Source organism: Microtus oregoni, unplaced genomic scaffold, assembly GCF_018167655.1.
Source record: "Microtus oregoni isolate MIOR12 unplaced genomic scaffold, Mior012 000015F_ref0000493, whole genome shotgun sequence".
NCBI classification, from domain to species: Eukaryota; Metazoa; Chordata; class Mammalia; order Rodentia; family Cricetidae; genus Microtus; species Microtus oregoni.
The window spans coordinates 24,352,710-24,374,735 of NW_024543074.1; the positions used below are offsets into that span (position 1 = coordinate 24,352,710).

The window sequence follows — 22,026 nt, forward strand, 5'->3', positions numbered from 1 at the left end:
GGGCGTGGGGGACATGGCATTGAGATGGTGGTGTCCTGCAAGGTGGAGGACTGAATTTCTGACTCCAGGAAACAAACTTTCCACTGACTGTGTGGCACAGGCCTGTAATTCCACCACTCAGGAGGGAGAAACTGGAAGAACTGGAGTTGACCAGGAAGTTCCTGCGTTCAAGGTCATCACTGGCTATTGCCTGGGATACATGAGACCCTGCCTCAAAAAAGAAAAAGAACAACAGAACAAAAACGTTGGTGTGTAGTCTGGTTAGGCTAAAGATGGGAAATGATCCCACCCAGTATGTTTTAAGGAACCCAAGAGAAGCTCAGGATGGTTTGAACCAGATGCTGGAGGTCCGTGAAAGTTCAAGTAGAATCTTGAAAGAGAGGAACGAAGTTGAGGCTAGAGGGATGGCTCAACAGTTAAGAGCACCAACTGTTCTTCCAGAGGACCTGGAAGAACAGCCACATAGCAGCCACAACTGTCTGTAACTTCTTTTCCAGGGATCTGACCCCCTCACACAGACGTACATGCGGGTAAAACACCAATGTACATAAAATACAAATAAATAGATTTATGTAAATAAATAGATTGTACTTTCTGTAACCAGATGTTTACTTCCTGCCCCACTCACCTGTTCCCAAATACCCAGCTGCTGCTTCCCAAATTACCACACAGAGGCCTGTATTACTTATAGCTCAGGCTTTTTACTAGCAAATTCTTACACTTTAATTAACCCATAATTCTTATCTATGTTTAGCCGCATAGCTAGTACATTTTCTTAGTACAGAATTCTCATTTTGCTTCTCTGCATTTGCTGGCAACTCTTTGACTCCGCCCCACCTCTTCCCAGAATTCTCCTAGCTTTGTCACCCCACCTATATATCCTGCCTGGCTACTGACCAATTAACATGTTATTAGACCAGCTTGAGTGACAAATCTTTTCAGTGTACAGGAGGATTATCCCACAGTAATTTCCCACATTCAGATTTACCATAAAGCTATTGGTGACATGGAATTGACATAAATCTAGTACTATAGATCAATAGGATAAAATTCAGAGTTCAGAAATAAACCATTACAGGTGATTTAAAAAAAAAACTGCAAGACAATTTTACGGAAAATTAAAAAAATTTATTTTACTTTATTTTTATTTATTTATTTTTTGAGACCAGGTTTCTCTGTGTAGTTCTGGCTGTCCTGGAACTTGCTCTGTAGACCAGGCTGACCTGGAACTCAGAGATTTGCCTGCCTCTGTCTTGCAAGTGCTGGAATTAAAGGCGTGTACCACTATGGCCTGGGAGTTTGTTTTATTTTATATGCAGTGCTTTGCCTGCATATGTTTATGTGTAATATGCATATGCTTGGTTCTTGCAGAGACCAGAAAAAGGCACTGGATTTCCCAGAACTGGAGTTACAGATAGTTGTAAGCCACCATGTGGGAGCTGGGAACTGAAGCTGGGTCCTCTGCAAGAACAACAGTGCTCTTAACCACAAAGCCACTTTTTCAGCCCCTAATAATGAAAAATTTAAAAAGGAAATTACAATGAGATATTATTGCATGCTCCCTGCAATGGCAATTATCTTTGCCATTATCATTGATTATAATAATGATTGGAACATTCATGGCAGACATATAAAATAGAACAGCTGCTTTGGGAAACAGTCTAACAGTTCCTCAGGAGGTGAAGGCATAGCGTCCTGTCCAGCAATCAGTACTCTCAGACTCACATTGAAGGACAATGAAAACATGGCTGTGTAAAACCCTGCACACTAATGTTCTTTTTTTCTCTTTTTTTTATGGATTTTTATTGAGCTCTACATTTTTCTCTGCTCCCCTCCCTGCCTCTCCTCTCCCCCCTTCAACCCTCCCCCAAAGTCCCCATGCTCCCAATTTACTCAGGAGATCTTGTCTTTTTCTACTTCCCATGTAGGTTAGATCTATGTAAGTCTCTCTTAGTGTCCCCATTATTGTCTAGGTTCTCTGGGATTGTGGTTTGTAGGCTGGCTTTCTTTGCTTTATGTTTGAAAACAACCTATGAGTGAGTACATGTGATAATTGTCTTTCTGTGTCTGGGTTACCTCACTCAAAATAATGTTTTCTAGCTCCATCCATTTTCCTGCAAAATTCAAGATGTCGTTGTTTTTTTCGGCTGTGTAGTACTCCATTCATTGTGTAAATGTACCACATTTTCCTTATCCATTCTTTGGTAGAGGGGCATTTAGGTTGTTTCCAGGTTCTGGCTATGACAAGCAATGCTGCTATGAACATAGTTGAGCACGTGTCCTTGTGGCATGATTGAGCATCCTTTGGATATATGCCCCAAAGTGGTATTACTGGGTCTTGAGGAAGGTTTGTTTCCTAATTTTCTGAGAAATTGCCACACTGACATCCAAAGGGGTTGTACCAGCTTGCATTCCCACTAGCAATGCAGAAGTGTTCCCTTTTCCCCACAACCTCTCTAGCATAAGTTGTCATCAGTGTTTTTGATCTTGGCCATATTTACAGGTGTAAGCTCAGAGTTGTTTTGATTTGCATTTCTCTGATGACTAAGGATGTTGAACATTTCCTTAAATGTCTTTCTGCCATTTTAGATTCCTCTGTTGAGAGTTCTCTGTTTAGGTCTGTACTCCATTTTTTTTATTGGATTATGTGTTCTTTTGATGACAAATTTCTTGAGTTTTTTTGTATATTTTGGAGATCAGACCTCTGTCTGATGTGGGGTTAGTGAAGATCTTTTCCCATTCTGTAGGCTGCTGTTTAGTCTTGTTGACCATGTCCTTTGCTTTACAGAAGCTTTTCAGTTTCAGGAGGTCCCATTTATTAATTGTTTCTCTCAGTGTCTGTGCTGCTGGGGTTCTATTTAGGAAGTGGTATCCTGTGCCAGTGTGTTCAAGTATACTTCCCACTTTCTCTTCTATAAGGTTCAGTGTGGCTGGCTTTATGTTGAGGTCTTTGATCCATTTGGTCTTGAGTTTTCACACTAATGTTCTTGGCAGCATTGATAATGATAACTCCAAGTGTAAAACACCCAAATGTCTCCCAGCAGGTGATTAGGCAAAAGGTGGTATATCTATAAATGGAATATTATGGAATAAGAGCAAGTTACATAAAAGGAGTCAGACCCTGAAAACCACCTCTTACACCCTTCTACTTACATGATATGTCTTGAACAGGCAAGCCCCTAGAAACTGATTTAGTTAATGGTTTCTGAGGACTTGGGGATCTGCTGGGAGAGGAGTGAAATTTGAAAGATAATAGGCTTCTGGACTGTGAATGGATAGTATGATGATGGTAGTGGTGGCGGTGACACAGTTTGTGACTGTCCTGAGAAACATTGATTTGCCTCAATAAAGCTAACTTTTGTTTTCGTTTTGAGACAGGGTCTCATGCAGTTCAGTCTGACCTCAAGCTCCCTTCGTAGTCAGAACGGACCTTGAACCCCTGATCCTCTTGCCTTTACCTCCCATGTTCTGGGATTATAGGCCTTTGCTACATGCTCCGCTTTATCAATAATGCATCTTCAAAAGAGAATCTAATTAGCCCAGCCCTTGTCAGTGTATGGCCAAGGTCCAAACAGTTTGGATGAGAGATGGCTACTTCTCTAGGTGTGCGCTAGTTTGTTCTTAGAGAAGAAAGGCAAGAAGACACCATAAGAGGTCACATCTAGTTCCTATTTGCCTTGGGACTAAACTCATCTGGTCTTATCGTTCTTTTCTTATAGTTGGCAACATAGGTCCTATTGGACTGAAGATGTGCTTTAGACTGTGGTTCTGCTGACTGGCTGGTCAGTTGAGCAGCCCAATTCACACTGCAGGGGTTCCTCCAGGGTCTAAGACTTTCTGCTTCTGTCTCTGCTATTGAAGCATCTTTCCTCCTGCAGTCAGTTCTCTGGCAGGCAGCAGGCACTCCTGGCCTGTGGCCTGTGGTCTTGATTTCCTCTGCTCATTCCCCAGGGACCTGGTGTCATTGACACAAGGATGGTCCTGGAGGTGTCCCTGAGGCTTGTAATTCTGTCCCATCAGCACTGAACACTGAGATTTTATCACCTGCTGTCCAGAGGCTCTGCAGCCACCATGTGGAGAAGGGACCATTGCTTTTGGCATTTGAGAGACAGGAAGATAGACACATGGAGAGCTTGTGAATCTTGTTCAAGGTCATCAGAAAGGCATGAAGGTAGAGTTTGAATCCAGGTTTGTGTTTTGTTCCATGAGAGCAGAGTTGAGTGTTCTTAACCCCTATCTTCTGATCAGAGGTCTACCTCACAACACTGACCTCCCAGTGACCACCTCTCTGCTGGATGCCCAGACTGGGAGGGGGCTATGATGCCTGCATGAGGAGGGCCCCCAGAGGCAAGGACTTAACCATAGTTGGAGATGCAAGGAACATGGGGCCACACAGGAACACAGAGATGGGTTGGTAGCAATACCATGCAGGAGAAACAGGCTTGAATTGTGTGTTGGCAGGCCCAGGTTCTAAACCCAGGCTAACAAATGGGCAAGTTACTATCTTGTCTAGGTATGTAAAATGGGAGAGCTGGATCAGAGAATGGCCTGCTCCTCTCTACCTGAACATTCTAATCCTTTCTAGCGTTAACATACTAGCCTTATTCTTGTCTTATGCCCTTTCTTTTTTGTCAGTGCTGGGGATCAAACCCAGGACCTTGTATATGCAGAACAAGTTATCAACCACTAAGCCACATTCCAGTCTTGGCTTATGTCTTCTTGTGTTTTTTGGAGGGAGTGAGGGGACCAAAATGATGGTAGATGCTTCCCTCTGAGCAAGTAAATATGCTTGTTTTAAAGGCTGTACCTTTCATGTCTGGATCCCCAAGACTGGACATTGGGCAGGCACAAAACGAGGTTCTTAGAATAGGTTCAGTGAATGATGAAATTGTGGATCATATGCTTACACAAGGAAATAGGATCCAAGATGGAAATAAAAGACAAAGGCAGGTGGAGGGATCCTGGTGGAGGGGCAGAGGCAGGTGGAGGGATGCAGGTGGGAGGGTAGGCAGAGACAGGTGGAGGGATGCAGGTAGAGGGGAGGCAGAGGCAGGTGGAGGGGAAGTAGATGCAGGTGAAGGGATGCAGGTCGGAGGGTAGGCAGAGACAGGTGAAGGGATGCATGTGAAGGGGAAGCAGAAGCAGGTGGAGGGATGCAGGTGGGAGGGTAGGCAGAGACAGGTGGAGGGATGCAGGTGGGAGGGGAGGCAGAGACAGGAGGAGGGATGCAGGTTGGAGGGGAGGCAGAGGCAGGTGGAGGGATGCAGGTGGAGGAGGAGACAGAAGTAGGAGGATGGATACAGGTAAGGTGGTTAGCATGTAGGAGTCCCCCATCTTTGGCCTGCCCTGGGAGCTGGCTTAGGACAGTCAGCCCAGTCTCCCCAGAGAAAGTCCCAAGAAGGGGCCCCTCAATCCTGTGTGTGTGTCTATCTGTCTGATGCATGGCTTGAGTCACCTGAGATGACTGTTGTGCCTAGGGACAGTCACAGGGAGCAAATGCACATGAGCATGGCTCAGGGAAGATCATCTCCCCTGCTGGGAAATGTCATGCCCAAGTGCCCAAATCTGAGTCTCTTACCTGGTAGGATAAAGAGCCTGACTGGGGGCTGGAGAGATGGCCCGACAGCTAGTGGCATAGGCTGTTCTTTCACGAGACCCTAATTTAGTTCCCAGCCCCCACAGGTGACTCACGGTCATCCTAACTGCAGTTCCAGAGCATCCAATGCTCTCTTGGCCTCCTCAAGTCCCAGACACACAGAATGTACATATACACATGAAGGCAACACATATTTTTACATAGAATAAAGATAAATTAATCTTTAAAAAAAGAGAGCCCACCTGTATAATTGATGGTCCATTCTTGGCCTTTAGAAGCGACATCTCTGACTGGCAGAGATCACTGAGGGGGCCAAGTGCAAATTTATCCTTGGATTTCTTCCTCAAGGGAGAGAAGGAGAGGCCTGTCTTGGGTTGAGTGTGCTGTGCCTTGGCCATAGGCAGCCATTGCTATTCTGAGTTGATGATTTAAGCAGCTAAGGGTTCAATCAGAAACAAGGTGGTCACACAAGTGGGAACAGCCATGTGTCAATACAGCTTCACCTGGCCACCAGGACCCCTGAGAGCAGCCACTATAGACACTGTGTAGGACAGGGCACACCACCTCTAGGAAGTGCCATGTCTTGCTTTGTCACAGCCCCTCACCAGCCCCCCTACCCCCCGCTTTTCTTTGGAGACAGAGTCTCACCATGTAGCCCTCTATGGATCAGACTGGCTTGAGATCACAGATCTGCCTGTCTCTGCCTCCTGAGTGCTGGGATTAAAGATGTGTACCATTGTACTCAGCTTTTTTTTTTTTCTCCCACAAAGTCTTCCTCTGCCAGGCTACAAGAGCAATGTACAATTTAGGTGATTATCTCTGCAGACATCTGCTTTCTTGGTGCCAGCCAGTCATGATCTCATCAGAGGGAAGAGCTAGTGGAGTCAGGGCTCAATTGTCTGGGTACCAGTGTGTATTTCAGCCTTCCCAGAGATCCCATTTCTTTGTAGTCGACAGCTGATGCCTACTTAATAGCTCTCTTCATTGTTCAAGGGCCATGATGAGCAGTTCATAAATGAGCTTTATTTATTGTGGATCGCAAGAGTCTTTAGGTCAAAACAAAGATGATCTAGAACTTTCTACAGTCGACTCTTACTAGCTCCAGTCCTACACACCTAGAACATCTGCTGAGCTTTTTGGACTTGTTGTCAGAGACATGGGGAGCGCGATGCTTTGTGGGGAGAAGATTGAATCAGTTCAACCAACGTCTATTGGGCACCTACATGCCAAATCCACTGCCACACTAGGGATGGTGAGAGGACGGGAACAGGGATGGGAACGCAGTCTGCTCTTGGTAGCTTTCAGCCCCACAGGGAAGGTGCACACAGTTGCCATGGGATGTAGCAAGGGTTGCCACTTGCCTTCCGCTTCTGGAGACCTGTGGCTAGCCTAGGGTGTCTCTAAGGGTGTGTGAGGTCAGTGGTCCAGCGGGGGGAAGAGTGGCTTGGTGCTGCATCACTGTGTCGTGAAGGCACCAAGGTGTGAGCGGCCTGGGTGGGAGGACTGGGAGCTGATGTTCTTGCCAGACAGGAGACAGGCCCGAAGGGACGGGTTGGGCTGCCTGTAGGAGTGCGGCTGGGCTGTGGGAGGGCTGGGCAGAAGGAGAGGGGTTTCAGAAGGTGTGAGAGTGGCTAGGTTCAGATACTTCATGGGCCACAGGCCAAGTGGGGTGGTAGGACTAGAGAGCGTGAGCGCTGGGTGGATGTGGGCTCTCTTTGTGGAGATGGGGAACTCAGGAATTGGCTCAGTTTCAGGGAGGCAATAGGGCTGTGACTGTAAAACCTCTTCTCTTTCTACTCTTTATCCTGTGTTGTTTGGGATCCTGGGACTTATATGTGCCAGCTAGTAGGAGGGAATAGAGAAGCAGAGTGTGGAGGGCTGGGGAGCTGGTGTGTCAGCGAGGCAAAGGGCGGTGCCCTCTTTCTGTCCCTAGGCACAATGGGGTTATCTTTGCTCTGCCCCGCAACCTAGCTCAGCTCTTGGTGTACCTTCAGTGGGTGAGCTCCAGGTGAGCTCCTTGTGCCTGGAAGCTGGTGTCCTGAGCTTGCAGTGAACCATAGGGGAGCGTGTCTGTTTCTATGCCCAGTGTCAGATCCTGGGATGCTGATTTCTTCAGAATGAGCCCAAGCCTGGATAATGCTGGTGTGTGTGTGTGTGTGTGTGTGTGTGTGTGTGTGTATGTTTGTTTACCCATGTGAGTGGACACAAGCTTAGAGGGCCTATGTGGGTGCCTGTGTGGTGCCTTTTTTGGCTTTAGCGAGTTCCTATGGTAACCATGAACATGTCTGTTTTGGGATCTGAGTCTGGGGCGGTGTGAGTGGCTACCAGGAGAAGCAAGGCAGGCGGGTGCTTAGTTAGTGTTTGGGCTGCATCCTGACTTCATTGCCAGGCACTGGGGATGTACCTGGAGGTTCCATCTGCTAGGTGGCAAGTTGTGCAAACTCCAGGGACCTGTGCACTTTAGTCTCATCCTGACCAGTTCCCATCAATGCCCAGGAAGCTCTGGTGAGTCCATGTCCTGATGTGTGGGCTTTTGGGTTTGACCAGGGTGGGTGCGTCTCATAAGGTTCTGGGGACCGGAGCTCTGAGGTAGGTGTGGGACGGCAAAGAAAGGCTCACCTTATCCTTGGATCCCGTGAGGGCGCTTTGGCGTAGCTAGTGGAGCCATGGAGCGGAATGGGCATAGCTAACTGTGTTAGTGAGGGAGGTGGGATGCCTGTGGCCTGCAGTCTGGGCTTGACTCTTCCTGTGCCCTCCTTTACCCTGCTTACTCCTGGAGGCCTTGTGCTATGCTGCTTGGAGTTCTTGACAGGTCTCCCAGGCCCTCAGCTCTGCCAGGCCTGATGGGAAGAGCAGGAAGGAGGTGGTGGACATTTGTGGTTTGTCTGGACTATCTGGGCCTCCCTGGGAGGCCAACTCCACAGTATCATTCCCGGAGTCCTGGGAAGAGAAGGAAGCCATGAGGAGAGACCCTGAATCTGCAGGGTCCTGGAGACTGAGGGCTTGGAGCAAACAAGACAGACCAGCCACGAATTCGCCCTGTCTCTGAAGCTTGTCCTTTTGCTTAAGCTTGGTTGTCTCCAATGTCGAGGAGCTCACTAACTTTCACGGGTGCCTTGTTTATTGGAATATAGTTCTGCTTGCTCACTGCTGTTCATCATTTTCATTTTGAATCTCTGAAACTGCTATTGCATAACCCAGTCATATCCCTCCTCCTCCTCAACAAAGCTAATCCCCTGTTGTTCTTCTGGGGGCTTCCCAGTGCTTGGAAGTCTCCCCTTGTGCTTAATTCTTACCCTCTCCTGGCTGAGCATCCTGGAACCTTCACTGCACAGGGTTTCTCAGGGCCTGGCCTGGGTTTTGTTTGTTTGTTTGAAGTTTTTCTTCCTTCCTTCCTTTCTTCCTTCCTTTCGTTTTTTTGAGACAGGGTTTCTCTGCGTGGCTTTGGAGCCTGTCTCGTAACTAGCTCTGTAGATCAGGCTGGTCTCCAACTCACAGAGATCCGCCTGCATCTGCCTCCCATGTGCTGGGATTAATGACATGCACCACCACCGCCCGGCTTTGTTTGAAGTTTTCTAGATGGCCTGCATGAGCCTCCACAGATATGAGGCAGGAGCTTACTAAGTTGCCAAGGCTGGCCTTGAACTTGCGATCCCTTTGCCTCTGGAGAGGATGAGGTTACAGGCCTTGCTCACCTTACTGTTACAGGAGCTGCTTAAAAGCCTCTTTGGAAATCTGGAGTTTGGGCAGTCTTGACAACTAACATAAGAGCTAAGAAAGCAGCTGGACAGGGCTGGGGTTGCCTGTGGGTGACCTTGGCCTTGATGTGCTGTTCCCTACTCCCTTCTCTCGCGTCTCTGTGGCTGTCCTCAGGTCCCCTTTGCCCTTCACAGCTCTTGCCCCCTTACTGGCTGCCTCATCATTTCCGGCTCTGTTCCCAGACTGGCTCCCTCCCAATTAACCTTTTCTCTCTTTCATATCTAATGCTTCCTCTCTCTCTGGGCTGAGAAACCTCTGACTCATGTAGGGCTGGTCCTCCTGCCTCCTAGTTCAGGCCCATTATCTCTTGCCCAGACAGTGATGGAAGTTCGGAGTTAATCCCCTGTGTCTGCCAGTGTGACTAAGTTTTCATCTCACTCTGACTGTCCTGCTCTGGGGAGTCAGACGCAAATATGCGTGCAGACTGTGTTAGTGCTGACCCCACATGGGCTTGTCCCCAGGAGCTGTTGTGGGTTGGCCCCCATCTCTGATGGTGGGGCTGGTAGGCATGCCTGTGTGGGGTTTGCGGGAACTTCTCTTATTGGAATGCTCACCAACCGTCTTAGGTCCACAACCAATAGTAAGACCCTTGCTTTCTTTTCACAAGGCTGTGGTCTCTAGATGTCTGTGCATCTCGTTACTGTAAAGAATTCTGAGCACCAGCCGGATATGGTGATACAAGCCTGTAATCCCAGCACTCAGAGGCTGAAGCTGGAGGATCTCAAGTTTAAGGCTAGCCTGGGTTATGAAGCAAGGCCCATTCTCTGACAGGTGGGGGTGGGGACACGTGACAGGGGGCGGGATGGATAGCAAAACATTAACAATACAATCAATGTCAGTGAAATCAGAGGACCCAGGAAGAACTTGGCCCCTGCACCTTTTCAGGACTCTTGAGTGACTTCTGTGGCAGTGAAGTTTGAGAACCGCCGTCTCCAGGAAAAGACAAGATGGTGGCCAGGGGATCCGGTGGGGCTAGAGATTCCTGTGGACTCCAGTAGGCCTGTCACTCTAGTCCGGGGCTTGACTTTACGTTGGTCTGGGGGGTCTGTCCTGGCCTGTGTAGGATGTCTGTCCAGGAGAATCTCTGACATCTACCCACCTACTGCCAATAACCCACTCCCAGCTGTGACAATGAAAACTCCCTCCAGATTTTACTGAACTTTTGAGGCCAGGGCATGGCCACCCATAAGCTTCTCAAATGTGTGCAGAAGAGGAGGTACCAACCAGTGGGTTGCTTTGTGGCCATCGGAGATAGTCAGTCTCTGTTTCAATTCTGTCTCTACCTGCTGGATAACTTGAGGCAAGTTAGTTATCTTACGTCTGCTTTTATTTTCTTGTAAATATGCCTCTACCCTTTCTTTCCTGGATTAGCTGAGACTCCACTCCTAGGGCACCCAGTGCTCCCTTCCTCGGCATCCTGGAGTCGGGAGGATCTCTCTGGCCAGGGAGCAGTGAGTGCCGCCTCTGCTGTGGCTGATACAGCTTCTGCCTGTGTCCTTCTCTTATCCCTTGAGGTCAGAGCCAGTAGCTCTCTGTAGTGCTCCTAGCCCTGGCCAGGTGGTGTTCCCTCCCTGACTCCAGCTGATGTGTGGATAGACAGGCTACCACTGTGTGAGCCTCCGCCCCACGCCCAGCTCATTCTGAGAGGGTGGAGGGGGCGGAAATCCGTGCCTGGCAGGCCACAAAGCCACATAACTGACTTGTGGGGCCCTGCCCCGGGGAGGAGTGTGCTGACAGCAGCTGACTTGGCCTGGGTGCATGGCTGCTTTTAGATGCCTGTTATAGACAGGCGCTTGGGCTGCCGGTGGTCATTCGCAAGCCCGTTTCTGGGTTTAGGAACAAGATTCAGGAGAGACAGCCCCATTCCTATGCTGCCATGACCAGAGTAGGTTGAATCAGGGGCTTCTTTCTCTGGTGGCAGGGCAGACCGGTCCAGGGGATGGGTTAAAATGCAGGTTCCTGGGTGCCACCTGGGAGATTCTGCCTTATCACCCTTGGGTGGGGTTCAGAAAGCCTTAGTGTTTGTTACCACGGTCGGACAGGAGGTGCAGGCGGCCCACAGGGCTGTTGCCCTTGGGGCTGGAGAGATGGCTCAGTGGTTAAGAGCACTTGATGCTCTTGCAAAGGACCTGGGTTCAATTCTCAGCGCCCACATGGCAGCTCACTCTTATCTGTGACTCCAGTTTCAGGGGATTTGGTGCCCTTTTCTGGCATCTGTGGGCTCCATGTATGTATGTGATACACAGACATACACATACATACATGCAGGGAAACACTGATACACATAAAATAAAAATAAACAAATCGAATTGTTTTTGTCATTTTGTTTTTTCAAGACAGGGTTTCTCTGTGTGACAGTTCTGGCTGTCGTGGAATTTGCTCTGTAGACCAAGCTGGCCTCAAACTCAGAGATTCTGCCTGCCTTTGCCCCCCAAATTCTGGGATTAAAGGGTAGAGTTTAGCTAAAATAAACCAATCTTTTTTTTACAAAACTAAAGGCTGTTCCCACAATGCAGATTCAGTGGTAAGGCTCACATGCTCTGGGTGTACTTAGGTAAACCACACAACTTTCCTGTGTCCCAGTTTCTTTACCGAGGGATATTAATAGTGCCGCACATTGGTGCCGTTGGGAGGTTTAAGTGAGATAGCTCAGCGGAAGTGTGGAACATGGTGTTGAGTACACAGTGCTCAACAAACGCCACCTGTCATAGTGTTACTGGTGGCATACAAGAGTCTTGGGCTATGTGATCACATATGTAACCACATGACGTAGCCACAGGCCTGTAAACATCCCGGGGGTACCCACAAGGGCAAGCTGGAATGATATGCACATCTACTCAAGCCTGCCTGCTGAGGACAGAGGTGCACACATTAGTGACCCAGCGGCTAGACAGACAGAGGGCGCTGGGAGAGATGTGTGCACACAAAGCCCTGAGGATTGGGGCCTTTCTATTACTCACATGCTGGTATCATTCCCAGAGTTAGCAGCACCTGGGCTGAGCTCTAGGAGCCCAAGGTGCCCTTGTTTCCATAGCAACCACTGTGCAGCGCAAACAGGAGAAGGAGGGAAGAGATGGGAAAGCCTGAGCCAGCTTCCAGGGCCTCCCTGCCTGCTGAGCTTGCTTCCTTCTCTCCTTTAAACTCAGGTCATTCCTGCCCCCGTATCCCCACCCCTTAGATAATTGTATGCCAGACCTCTGGACACTTGAGACCCAGAACTGATCATTGCTAACAGTTTTGTTTTGATGTGGCTCTGGAAATCAAACTTGGCCTCATGCATGCTAGGCAAATGCTCTAACATGGAGATACACGCTCAGCTGACAGCTAATATTTTATCTAATTTTCATCAACCCTTTTATTTTAACAAAATACATATTATAGAAGAGTTTCCTCCCCTCCCTCCCTCCCTCCCTTCCTCTCTCCCTTTCTCCCTCCTTTTCTTCCTTTTGACAGAATGTCACCTAGCCCAGCCTGGCCTCAAAAGTACTATGTAGCCAAGAAAGACCTTAATCTTCTAATCCCCCCCCCCCCCCCCGTCTCTACCTCCTGCATGCTGTATTACAGGTTTCTGCCACTATGCACAGTTTATCAGAGCAGGCGTTCATTCTAGGAAGGCAGTGTGTCGATGAGCTACACCTCTCGCTCAAAGGAATACCTCTTTAGCCAGCTTTAAGTGCTGCCGTGCATCACTGGCCAGGCCGTCACCCCAGACTACGCCATCACCTCTGGAACAGCTATGCAGTAATCCTTCATTCCCTAGCATTCCCTGATGGCTGCCAGTCCTCCGCCTGCCACTATGAGTTTCATACAAGTAAAACCATGTGATATTTTCACTTTCCAGTATGGATCATTTCACTTCATATAGAGTCTTCAAGATTCATCCATGTTGCAGAACATGCCAGAATTTATTTTGTGTGTGTTTGTGTGGTATAGATGTACGTGTTCCTGTGTGTATGGAGGCCTGAGGTCAATGTTTAGTGTCTGTCTCAATTGCTCTCCACCCAACGACTCCTCATCTTGTTTTTTTTCCTTTGCCTCCCCTCCTATACTTTTTTTTAAGACAGTCTTTCATTGAACTGCTAGATTGGCAGTCAGTGAACCCCAGGGGCCCTCCGTCCATTCCTCCTCAGTACTGGGATTACATGTGTGCACTCCAGTGCCTGCTTTTTTTCTTTCTTTTTTTGTTTTATATCGGGGCTGGGGATTGAACTCAAGTCCTCATCCTTGTTTGGCAACCACTTTACAGACTGGGCCATCTCTCCAGCTCCACACAATTATCTAGGAGTAGTCTGTGGTTTTGTGCCTGTAGCTGACCTTGCTGTGTTCTTGGGTTTCATATCCACAGATTCGACAAACCTTGGATTGAAAATACACATATTTTTGGACAGAGTCTCACCATGTAGCCCTGGATGATCTGGAACTCACTATGTAGGCAAGACTGGCCTTGCATTAATAGAGATCCACCTGCTTCTGTCTCCTGAGTGCTGGGATTAAAGACATGCACCATCACGCCAAGCGATACATATATCTCTATCCACACTTGTCCTGCACAGGTGCAGGCCCCTCTGCTTGGTATTATTCCCTGGAAACACAGCATAACATTTATTTGTACAGCACTGCAGTGTGTCAGGGGCCATAAGTAATCCAGAGAAGACAGGCTTTGTACAGGAGGATGTGTGTGGGGTCTATGTGCGTACTAGCCCATTTTGTATAAGAAACTTCAGCAACCTGGATCTCGGTATCTGTGGGAGTGGATCCTGCCCTTTGAGGACAACTGTACTAAAATTCACACATGTGCCGGGTTTAGTGATGCACACCTTTAATCCCAGCACTCCGGAGGCAGAGACAGGTGGATCTCTGTGAGTTTGAGGCCAGCCTGGTCTACTAGCGAGTTCCAGGATAGTCACTGATACATAACAGAGAGATCCTCTCTCAAAACAAAAAAACAAAACAAAACAAAAAAAACCCTCAGACATGTACATTGTTTTGAATTTTTGACATGATGCCATGCCTGTCCTGCTATCTGGGTTCAGAGTTAGACCCTGCCTCTTATCATCCCTAAGCCCTTGGACAGGTTATTTAATTATTCTGTGCCTCAGTTTCCTCACTTGGAAAGCACAAAGCCTATTGGAAGTGTTATTTTGGGTATGAAGTAAGTTTGTACGTATCCACGCTTAGAATAGAGCAGAGACATAGCAAACATCAAATGTGTACGTGTGTGTGTGGTTGCTGCTATTATAGTCCTGAGCGTGTGCCTCCCTCAGGGCTTCTGGGATCTCTCGGAACTCCTTGTAGTTTTCTTCTCCCTCTTCCTCCTTCTTATAGGTTTTCTCAGTATAGCCCTGGCTGTCCTGGAACTCACTCTGTAGACTAGGTTAGTGGTGTGGTCCTTCTGTCTATGTGTTGCTTTTATTGGTTAATGAATAAATCTGCCTCAGCCAGTGGTTTAGCAGAATAGAGGTAGGTGGGAAAACTAAACTGAATGCTGGGAGGAAGAAGGTGGAGTCAGGGAGGCTAGCCTTAAACTCACAGAGACCCACCTCTCTGAGCGCTGGTATTAAAGGCTTGTGCCACCACCACATGGCTAGAGTCTTCTTTAAATTTCCAGTTAGTGCCTGTTTGTACATTTTGTGTGCTCACTGTCGTATCCTGCATGGCTGATCGCTTGGTTCTTTTCATGTTTTGATACCTCAAACTTTGCTACAGTAGCTCTCTCCAGCTGACCTTCTGTGTGGTCTCCATGGCAGGGACCAGAAGTGAAACCACGGGTCTGCAAGTCTGTGTGGTATTGCCAGGGATCCCCGAGAGGGGTTTTAACCACCCACATTCCCTCTACTGCCCATGTCCTCACAGTTGTGGGAGCTCCAATCTGATTGGCAAGAACACATTTTACTTACTTATTCCACAGCCCAGCCGCTAATTCCACAGCCCATCAGACCACAACATCTGCCTCCTCCGAGTCCTCTGTAGGCCTGGGCATGTTCTTGTATTCTCTCTCTCTTACTTAAAAGCTGGATCACAAGTCTTTTCTCATACTGGTACAGCCCTCCCCCCCATTTTTAAAAATAACATTTTCCTGATTATAAAAATAGTATATGTTCACTGTAGGAGATTTAAAAAATATGTAAAAATGTTGAAATGAAAAAAAATAAAAATAACCCATAACCCACCACTCGAAATATCATTATTCTTTTTCCTTATGGTGCTGGGGATCAAATCCAGGGGTCAAGTCTGCAAAGCCACTGATGAACCACTGGGCTATGCCCCCCTCCACGCATTACTGTTTTGATATTTCCTAATAGTCTTATGTTTTTAGGCTTTTAAAAAATATTATGTAATGTCATTTCAACATTAAGTAATCTTTTAAAAAGCGATTTAGGGCTGGAGAAATAGTTCAGTTAACAGAGTGCTTGCCTAGCATGCGTGAAGGTCTAGATTTGATCCTTAGCACCACATAAAACCAGGGGAATTCAGAAGGTAGGCGTACGAAGACCAGAGATTCAAGGACATCCTCTGCTACACAGTAGATTTGAGGCCAACCTGGGCTACATGAGATTTGGGTCTTTTTTTTTTTTCTTTTTGTTTTTTCAAGGCAAAGTGTCTCTGTGTTGCCTTGACTATCCTGGAACTTACTCTGTAGACCAGTCTGGCCTGGGACTCACAGAGATCCACCTGCCTCTGCCTCCTGGGCACTGGGATTAAGGTTGTGTGCCACCACAACCTGGTGGAGACTTGGTCTTAAAACCAAAGTAAAACACAAACAAAACGAAACCCAAAATCAGACAATGCACAAGTCCACGATGATTTAAAATACTGCTTACCCTGTGATCATGGGGTCCCATAATTAATTTAGCCATTGCTTTATTTTTAGATTTTAATGTTTCAAATTTTGATTATAACAATTATGTGTAGATTTTGAATTTATTTTTTTTGTAATGTGTTTTTGACTATTTCCTATGGCCAGTTACTAGTGAGGGTAAATATTCTTATTCCTTCCTTCCCTCCCTCCCTCTCTTTCTTTCTTTTGAAACAGTGTTTGAATACTTGCCTTGAATATGCAAGGCCCTAGTCCCACAACAAACAAGCAAACAAACAGATGCACCTTGCTTCCTGGAAGAGGGTGCCCAGGGGCGGACCCACTTAGACACACAAACCCTTCAGAACACCTCCACCAGCACAGACAGCTCTGTTGGACAACACTGGCTGAGACTGAAGGCCAGCCTCCCAGGTCAGCGGACTTTGTATCCAGTCTGACCTGTCCCCTCCTGGCTCCTCCAAGGGCCGGTATCTGAGCTGTACAAATCCAGTGCCACTAGGTGGCGCCAAGGAGGCAGGCCCAAACGGGGCGCTCTCACAGAGCCCCCCGGGGCCTGGGACAGGCTCAGATATCTGTCACCTTAGGAGGGTCCCAATCTTTGACCAGCATACAACTTTAGTGTGACATGTCAGAGTCCTGGCATATCCTGAATACACACGCTTGGATATACATTCAGACCTGACCACGGAAGGTCACATATGCAAAAACACTCCTAATGCCACCTCCCAGTACAACTTGGACAAAACCAGCTGTGACTTCTCAGTCAGGCCGTTTCTTCCTTCTGTCCCCACTAATCCTACGTTGTGGCTTCTCTCATTCTTCCCGTTTTTTCTCTCCCCCCCTTCCATATTATTTAAATTTTGAGACAGTGCTTCACTTTGAAGCTTAGGCTGGCCTTAAACTTGTGGTGACCCCTCTCTCCCAGGTCTTGAGTACTGGTGCGGTATCACACCCAACTATGAGGCATATTTTTTCTCTTTATTTCTTTTTTCTTTTCTTTCTTTCTTTCTTTTTTTTTTTTTTGATTCTAGAAATTGAACCCAGCACCTCCCACACGCTAGGCAAGCGTCTGACCACTGAGCTTCATCTCCAGTTCCCCTCACCTAAAATGGAAGAAGCCACATCTCTGGGAGAATGAACTTGCCCTGGTCTCATGACTGCCCCAAGCTGGAGCTGGGGTTCCGTGGGTTTTCTGCCTCTGTATTCTGTTACCGACCCCCCCCTTTGCTTGGAAGGCCCGTGTGGTCGCTCTTGGATACACTGTTGTGGGAAGGACAGACTTGAACTGCGCATATGCAGGCGTGCATACCAAGGCTGCTGGTCCTAGGAGACTGGATGCAGACGCTGGATGAGGGACACGTGGGAAATGGACTGAAATAAAGCGATGGTTGCAGCTTGCATGGGATGTGAAAAATCTCCAGGTCATGTGTATAGTGCCATATATGGGAGCAGTTATCCTGGGTCCAGAACATTTGAGTGTTCTGAGGACAGAAGGCAGGGTGGTGTACCTGGTTCATGTACCTGGCCTCTGACCCTTGGTTGGAGCCCAGAGTTCCAAGAGTTCCTAAGGGACACACCCCCACTTGCCCTTGGGACCCCACTAATTTCCAGTCTAGAGAGTAGGAGGGTTGTGTCCACAGAGGGTGTGTCCTGTGTCATCTGTGGATGTAGGGCTAACTCACTGGAAGGGACAGCATCCGCCCGGCCGTGCCAAAGAAGCCTCAAGGCTTTACTCTCATGGTGGGAACTCAGGAATTTGTTAGAATTCTAATCCACTTGAAAACCATCTTGCTGGACTGGAGAGACAGTTTAGCAGTTTAGAGTAAGAGCTGCTCTCCTAGAGGACCTGGGTTCAGTTCCCAGCACCCTCCTTAGGTATCTCACAACCATCTAGAACTCCGGCTCCAGGGGCTCAACACCCTCTTCTGGACTCCTTAGGGACCAGGCATGTGCTACGTGATGATCAAACACTCATATGCTTTGAAAAATATCTCTCTCTCTCTCTCTCTCTCTCTCTCTCTCTCTCTCTCTCTCTGTGTGTGTGTGTGTGTGTGTGTGTGAGAGAGAGAGAGAGAGAGAGAGAGAGAGAGAGAGAGGAACCGGTCTTTGTCTTTTTCTTGGTTATTCTCTATCTGTTCTCAGTCCCCATGAGTGTTGAGTATGCATCACCATCTGCAGGAAAGGGTCCTGGGGATACAGATGGTGTGGGCTTTAGCCCTCAGGAACCTGGGCCTGCACACCCTTCTCTGTGTTCCTGGCGCAGGATGTGCAGCTCACACAAACCCAGTCTAAGTGGAAGGAGATGGCAGCGGCCATACTTCTGAGTGGCCGCGTGATTAGTGAGGCAGCTGGAGAGGGCAGAGACAACCTTGCTCAAGATAACCTTGAGCAAACAGAACGGAGACACAGTGAAAATGAAGAGGAAATAGCACACCAGTCAGCAGCAAGGAGGAAGATAACCCTGGGGAAGTGGGCTGAGGCACTGATGGTTCTGAAGGAAACACCCAGAATCTTCCAGGGGTGTCTCTGTCTACTGTCTAGTTCCTTTTAAAACTTACCACACCACCTTCCCTTCCAAACCCAGGCTTCTGAGCTGGACACATGCCTACGAGCCTAGTACCCAGGAGACTGGGCAGGAGGGTTGCCATAAATCTAAGGCCAGCCTGGGCTGCCATGAGTTTAAGGCCAGCCTGGGCTACAGTATGAGTAGTAGGCCAGCTAGGGCTACATAATAAGACCCCGACTCAAAAAAAGATCAGAAAGAGAAAAAGAAAAGAGGCAAGCAATATTCTTGTTAGCTTACAGCCTGCCTCCCCATGCTGCTCTCTAAGTAGACCTGTATTCTCCTGAAAACCAACCAAACAAAACAAAAACCTTAGGCTTGTCAGTAGCATCTCTTCCACGGGTCCTGGCTGGATCATTTTCTGCTCAAGGTTTCGGGAGGAGGAAGGGAGCGGAAAAAACTTGGCTGTGTTATCTGGGTCAGAGTTGGAGCTGAGAAAGCCAGCACACCAGGGTTCTGTGTCTGTGACGGAGCTGTCAAAATCAAGGTCAGAGACGAGGAATGTGGGCTGCCCATTATCTCATGAATATTCATTGGGCGCCTACTTTAAGCGGGCCCAGCTTTAGGAGCTGGGATTCCTTTGTTGAATCCTGGCTCTGTTACTCATAGCTGAGGTCACCTGGGGGTAGAGCCCTGACCTCTCCACCCTGAAGGCGAAGAAGTCTTTGTCTCGCAGGGCTGTTTAGGGTGAAGTGAGATAACCCACACAAGGTGCTACAAAGGCCCTTTGCTGAGGACCAGCCCTAATACAGGAGATAAACACAGTCAGAGGCAAACAGTCTGGTCTCAGTCACATCAAAGCATGAAGGATACAGGAGAAGTGGGAACTTCCTCCTGGAGAGACAGCATGGGGCAGCCCAAAGGGAATCCTCTGGGAGTTTGAAACTGAGAGAACATCCAGGACAGGGGTCAGGTAGTGTGAGAAGCTGTTTCCAAGGCAGCATGTGGAAGGGTATCTGCAAGACTATTCAAGGGAGTCTGGATGTGGTGCTGAGGAGGTGATAGGCACCCTGGAGGGGTGAATGGGCAGCCTCCGGTTTCCCTGGTAATTGGCACAGTAGCTTTGAGCACTCTGGGGATGGATTAGGGAGGGAAAGGCACCCTGGCTGTGTCGCTGAGGAGGGTGGGGCCGAACCTTACGATGACCTGGGCTAGAGGCAACACTAGTGCTCTGTAAAGGGGGAGTTGTCTGAGGGGTCCCCCTAGAGTGTGGAAGGAGCATTGTGGGAACTGGGGGATTTGCAAAGCAGGTTTGCTGTGTGTGTGTGGAGGCAAGCCAGCGTGCACGGGAATACAACACCCTTGACATAGAAGGTGATGGGTGTGAGAGCTGCAGTTCATCCCCGCGGCGTCTGAAGTTGGCTCCCTGAGCTCAGGACGGCTCCGCAGGATGAATGCTACGTCTTACACCCAGCAACACTTGGTGGTCCGAGTTTATTGAGCATAGTTTCCCAAACAGACAAATCACACTCTGACAGGCTTTGTGGTATTTTCTAGTGGTGAGAGACAGAGCCCATGTGGTTCCAGATGATGCCCAGTGGGAAGGAAACAGCAGTGGCTTTGTGAGGATAGGGGCAGGGGCTTCTAATTTATTTATTTGTTTGTGTGTGTGTGTGTGTGTGTGTGTGTGCGTGCACGTGCATGCTTGTGTGTGTGTGTGTGTGTGTGTGTGTGTGTGTGTGTGTATAGGCAGGGCCTCATGTTGCCTTGCCAAATCTCAGGCTTGCTATGTATTCAAGGATGATCTTGAACTCCTATTCTCCTTCCAAATGCTGGGGTTATGAGTGCATGTCGCCATGGCAGCCCTGGGGTTAAGTTAGAGGAGTGGTCAGCAACAACCTCTTCACAGAAGTGATATTTGAGAGGTTGAGACTCAAAGGACAGTGCGTGAGAATATCTGCGGGGAAGGGGCCTCCCAGGCCCTGGGAACCCCGGCTACAAAGGCCTGGGCATGGGAACAAGGTGAGGTAGAAGACCACTCTGGTGGTGGTGGTCAGGCTGGACAGTTCCCCTTCCTGCCAGAAGGTGGCAGCTTTGTCCTAGGACTGCCTGCTCACTCGGTGGCCAGCAGGGGATGTCTAGAACTAGTCAGATTTGTGACCAGGGACCTGAGCTGTCTGTCATATTACTCGTCTTTGAGAAGTGATCAGTATGAGTGTTCTGGCTATGGCAGATGAGCTTGTTTGCAATACTCCTTGCAACCCCAGTATCTGTCTTTGCTTCTCTGCTTCTTCACCCTGCTCCCCACCCTCTCTCTGCTCTCTCTCCATTGCTCCTGGTGCAGCTGGCTTCCATCTCAAAGATAATTACTTGCTTTCCCGTGCCGCTCAGATGACGGGGACTGTTCTCACCCCAGTGCCTGGTCCTCCCCCCCAGTGCGTGGTCCTCCCCCCAGTGCCTGGTCCTCCTCCCAGTGGCTTCAGTTCCCTGTGAAAGCCTCAGGCTGACTGGAGCTATGGCCCCTCCCCATCTGAGAACACCCACTTCCCTTCCTCCCGCTGCCACACACAGCTCTCCCCCTGCACTCCAGCAAGTTCTTGTCTTTGACTGGGGCGGCCAGAGCTGGTGCTGGAAGGGGAGACCCGCACAGCAAGCAGGCACATGGGTACTAACGTGAGGGGCCATTTCTGTCCACAGAGATAAAGGTTCTCTGTCCTATGCTCTTTGATTTTTTTCTCTCTTTCTTTGGGAACACTGAACCCAGGACCTCACCCATGCTAAGTGCATGCTCTATCACCCATGAACTTCCAGTGGAGACTAAACTGGCGAGATCCTGCTGCCAGCCAGGCTGCAGGCTGAGGAGGCCTGGGCTTTGGTCTGTGAATTGCACTATGGTGGTTAAAGAGGCTAATTTACTGTGGTTTGGTTAAGACCAGTGGACTAGTGGCATGTGGCCTGGGATTCTCATTTTACAGTGCTGGGCAACGGCAGCCAGCCACAGTCCCATGACCTGAAGGATTGACCCTGGGCATTTATAATGTTTGCTGAGCAGGGTTAGGCAGGCTCACAGCAGTTCAGCCTTCACAGTGTTGGCTGGGCTGTAATCCCATCCTCAGCTGAGAAGCCTCTGCATTTTATTTTATTGTGATAAGAACACTTAACAGGAGGTTCACCCTCTTCATGATATCCAAGTACACTCACTACCTATTATTCTTGATTATGAGTTTCTTTTCTTTAGTGTGTGAGAGGGGTATGGGTTTATGTGTGTGTGTGTGCGTGCACGCACACAAGTGTGTGTTAGGTGGAGGCCAGAGGTCAACCTTGGATGTTGATACTGAAGAGCTGTCTATC

The 22,026-nt window shown here is 48.6% G+C and overlaps 1 protein-coding gene across 5 annotated transcripts in view; it reads left to right on the plus strand.

Moving 5' to 3' along the window:
- Nucleotides 1-22,026, plus strand: part of Rap1gap2 (RAP1 GTPase activating protein 2) — a 227,824-nt gene that overhangs the window by 49,522 nt on the left and 156,276 nt on the right. Inside the window, exon 1 of one of the 5 annotated variants that reach the window (XM_041665623.1) lies at nt 7,958-8,101. The exons of the other annotated variants lie outside the window; for them this stretch is intronic. Within the exon in view, the coding sequence (XP_041521557.1) occupies nt 8,085-8,101 (17 nt within the window). The 5' untranslated portion in view covers nt 7,958-8,084. Of the gene's footprint in view, nt 1-7,957; nt 8,102-22,026 lie in introns of those variants that run through there. 5 annotated transcript variants of the gene reach the window in all.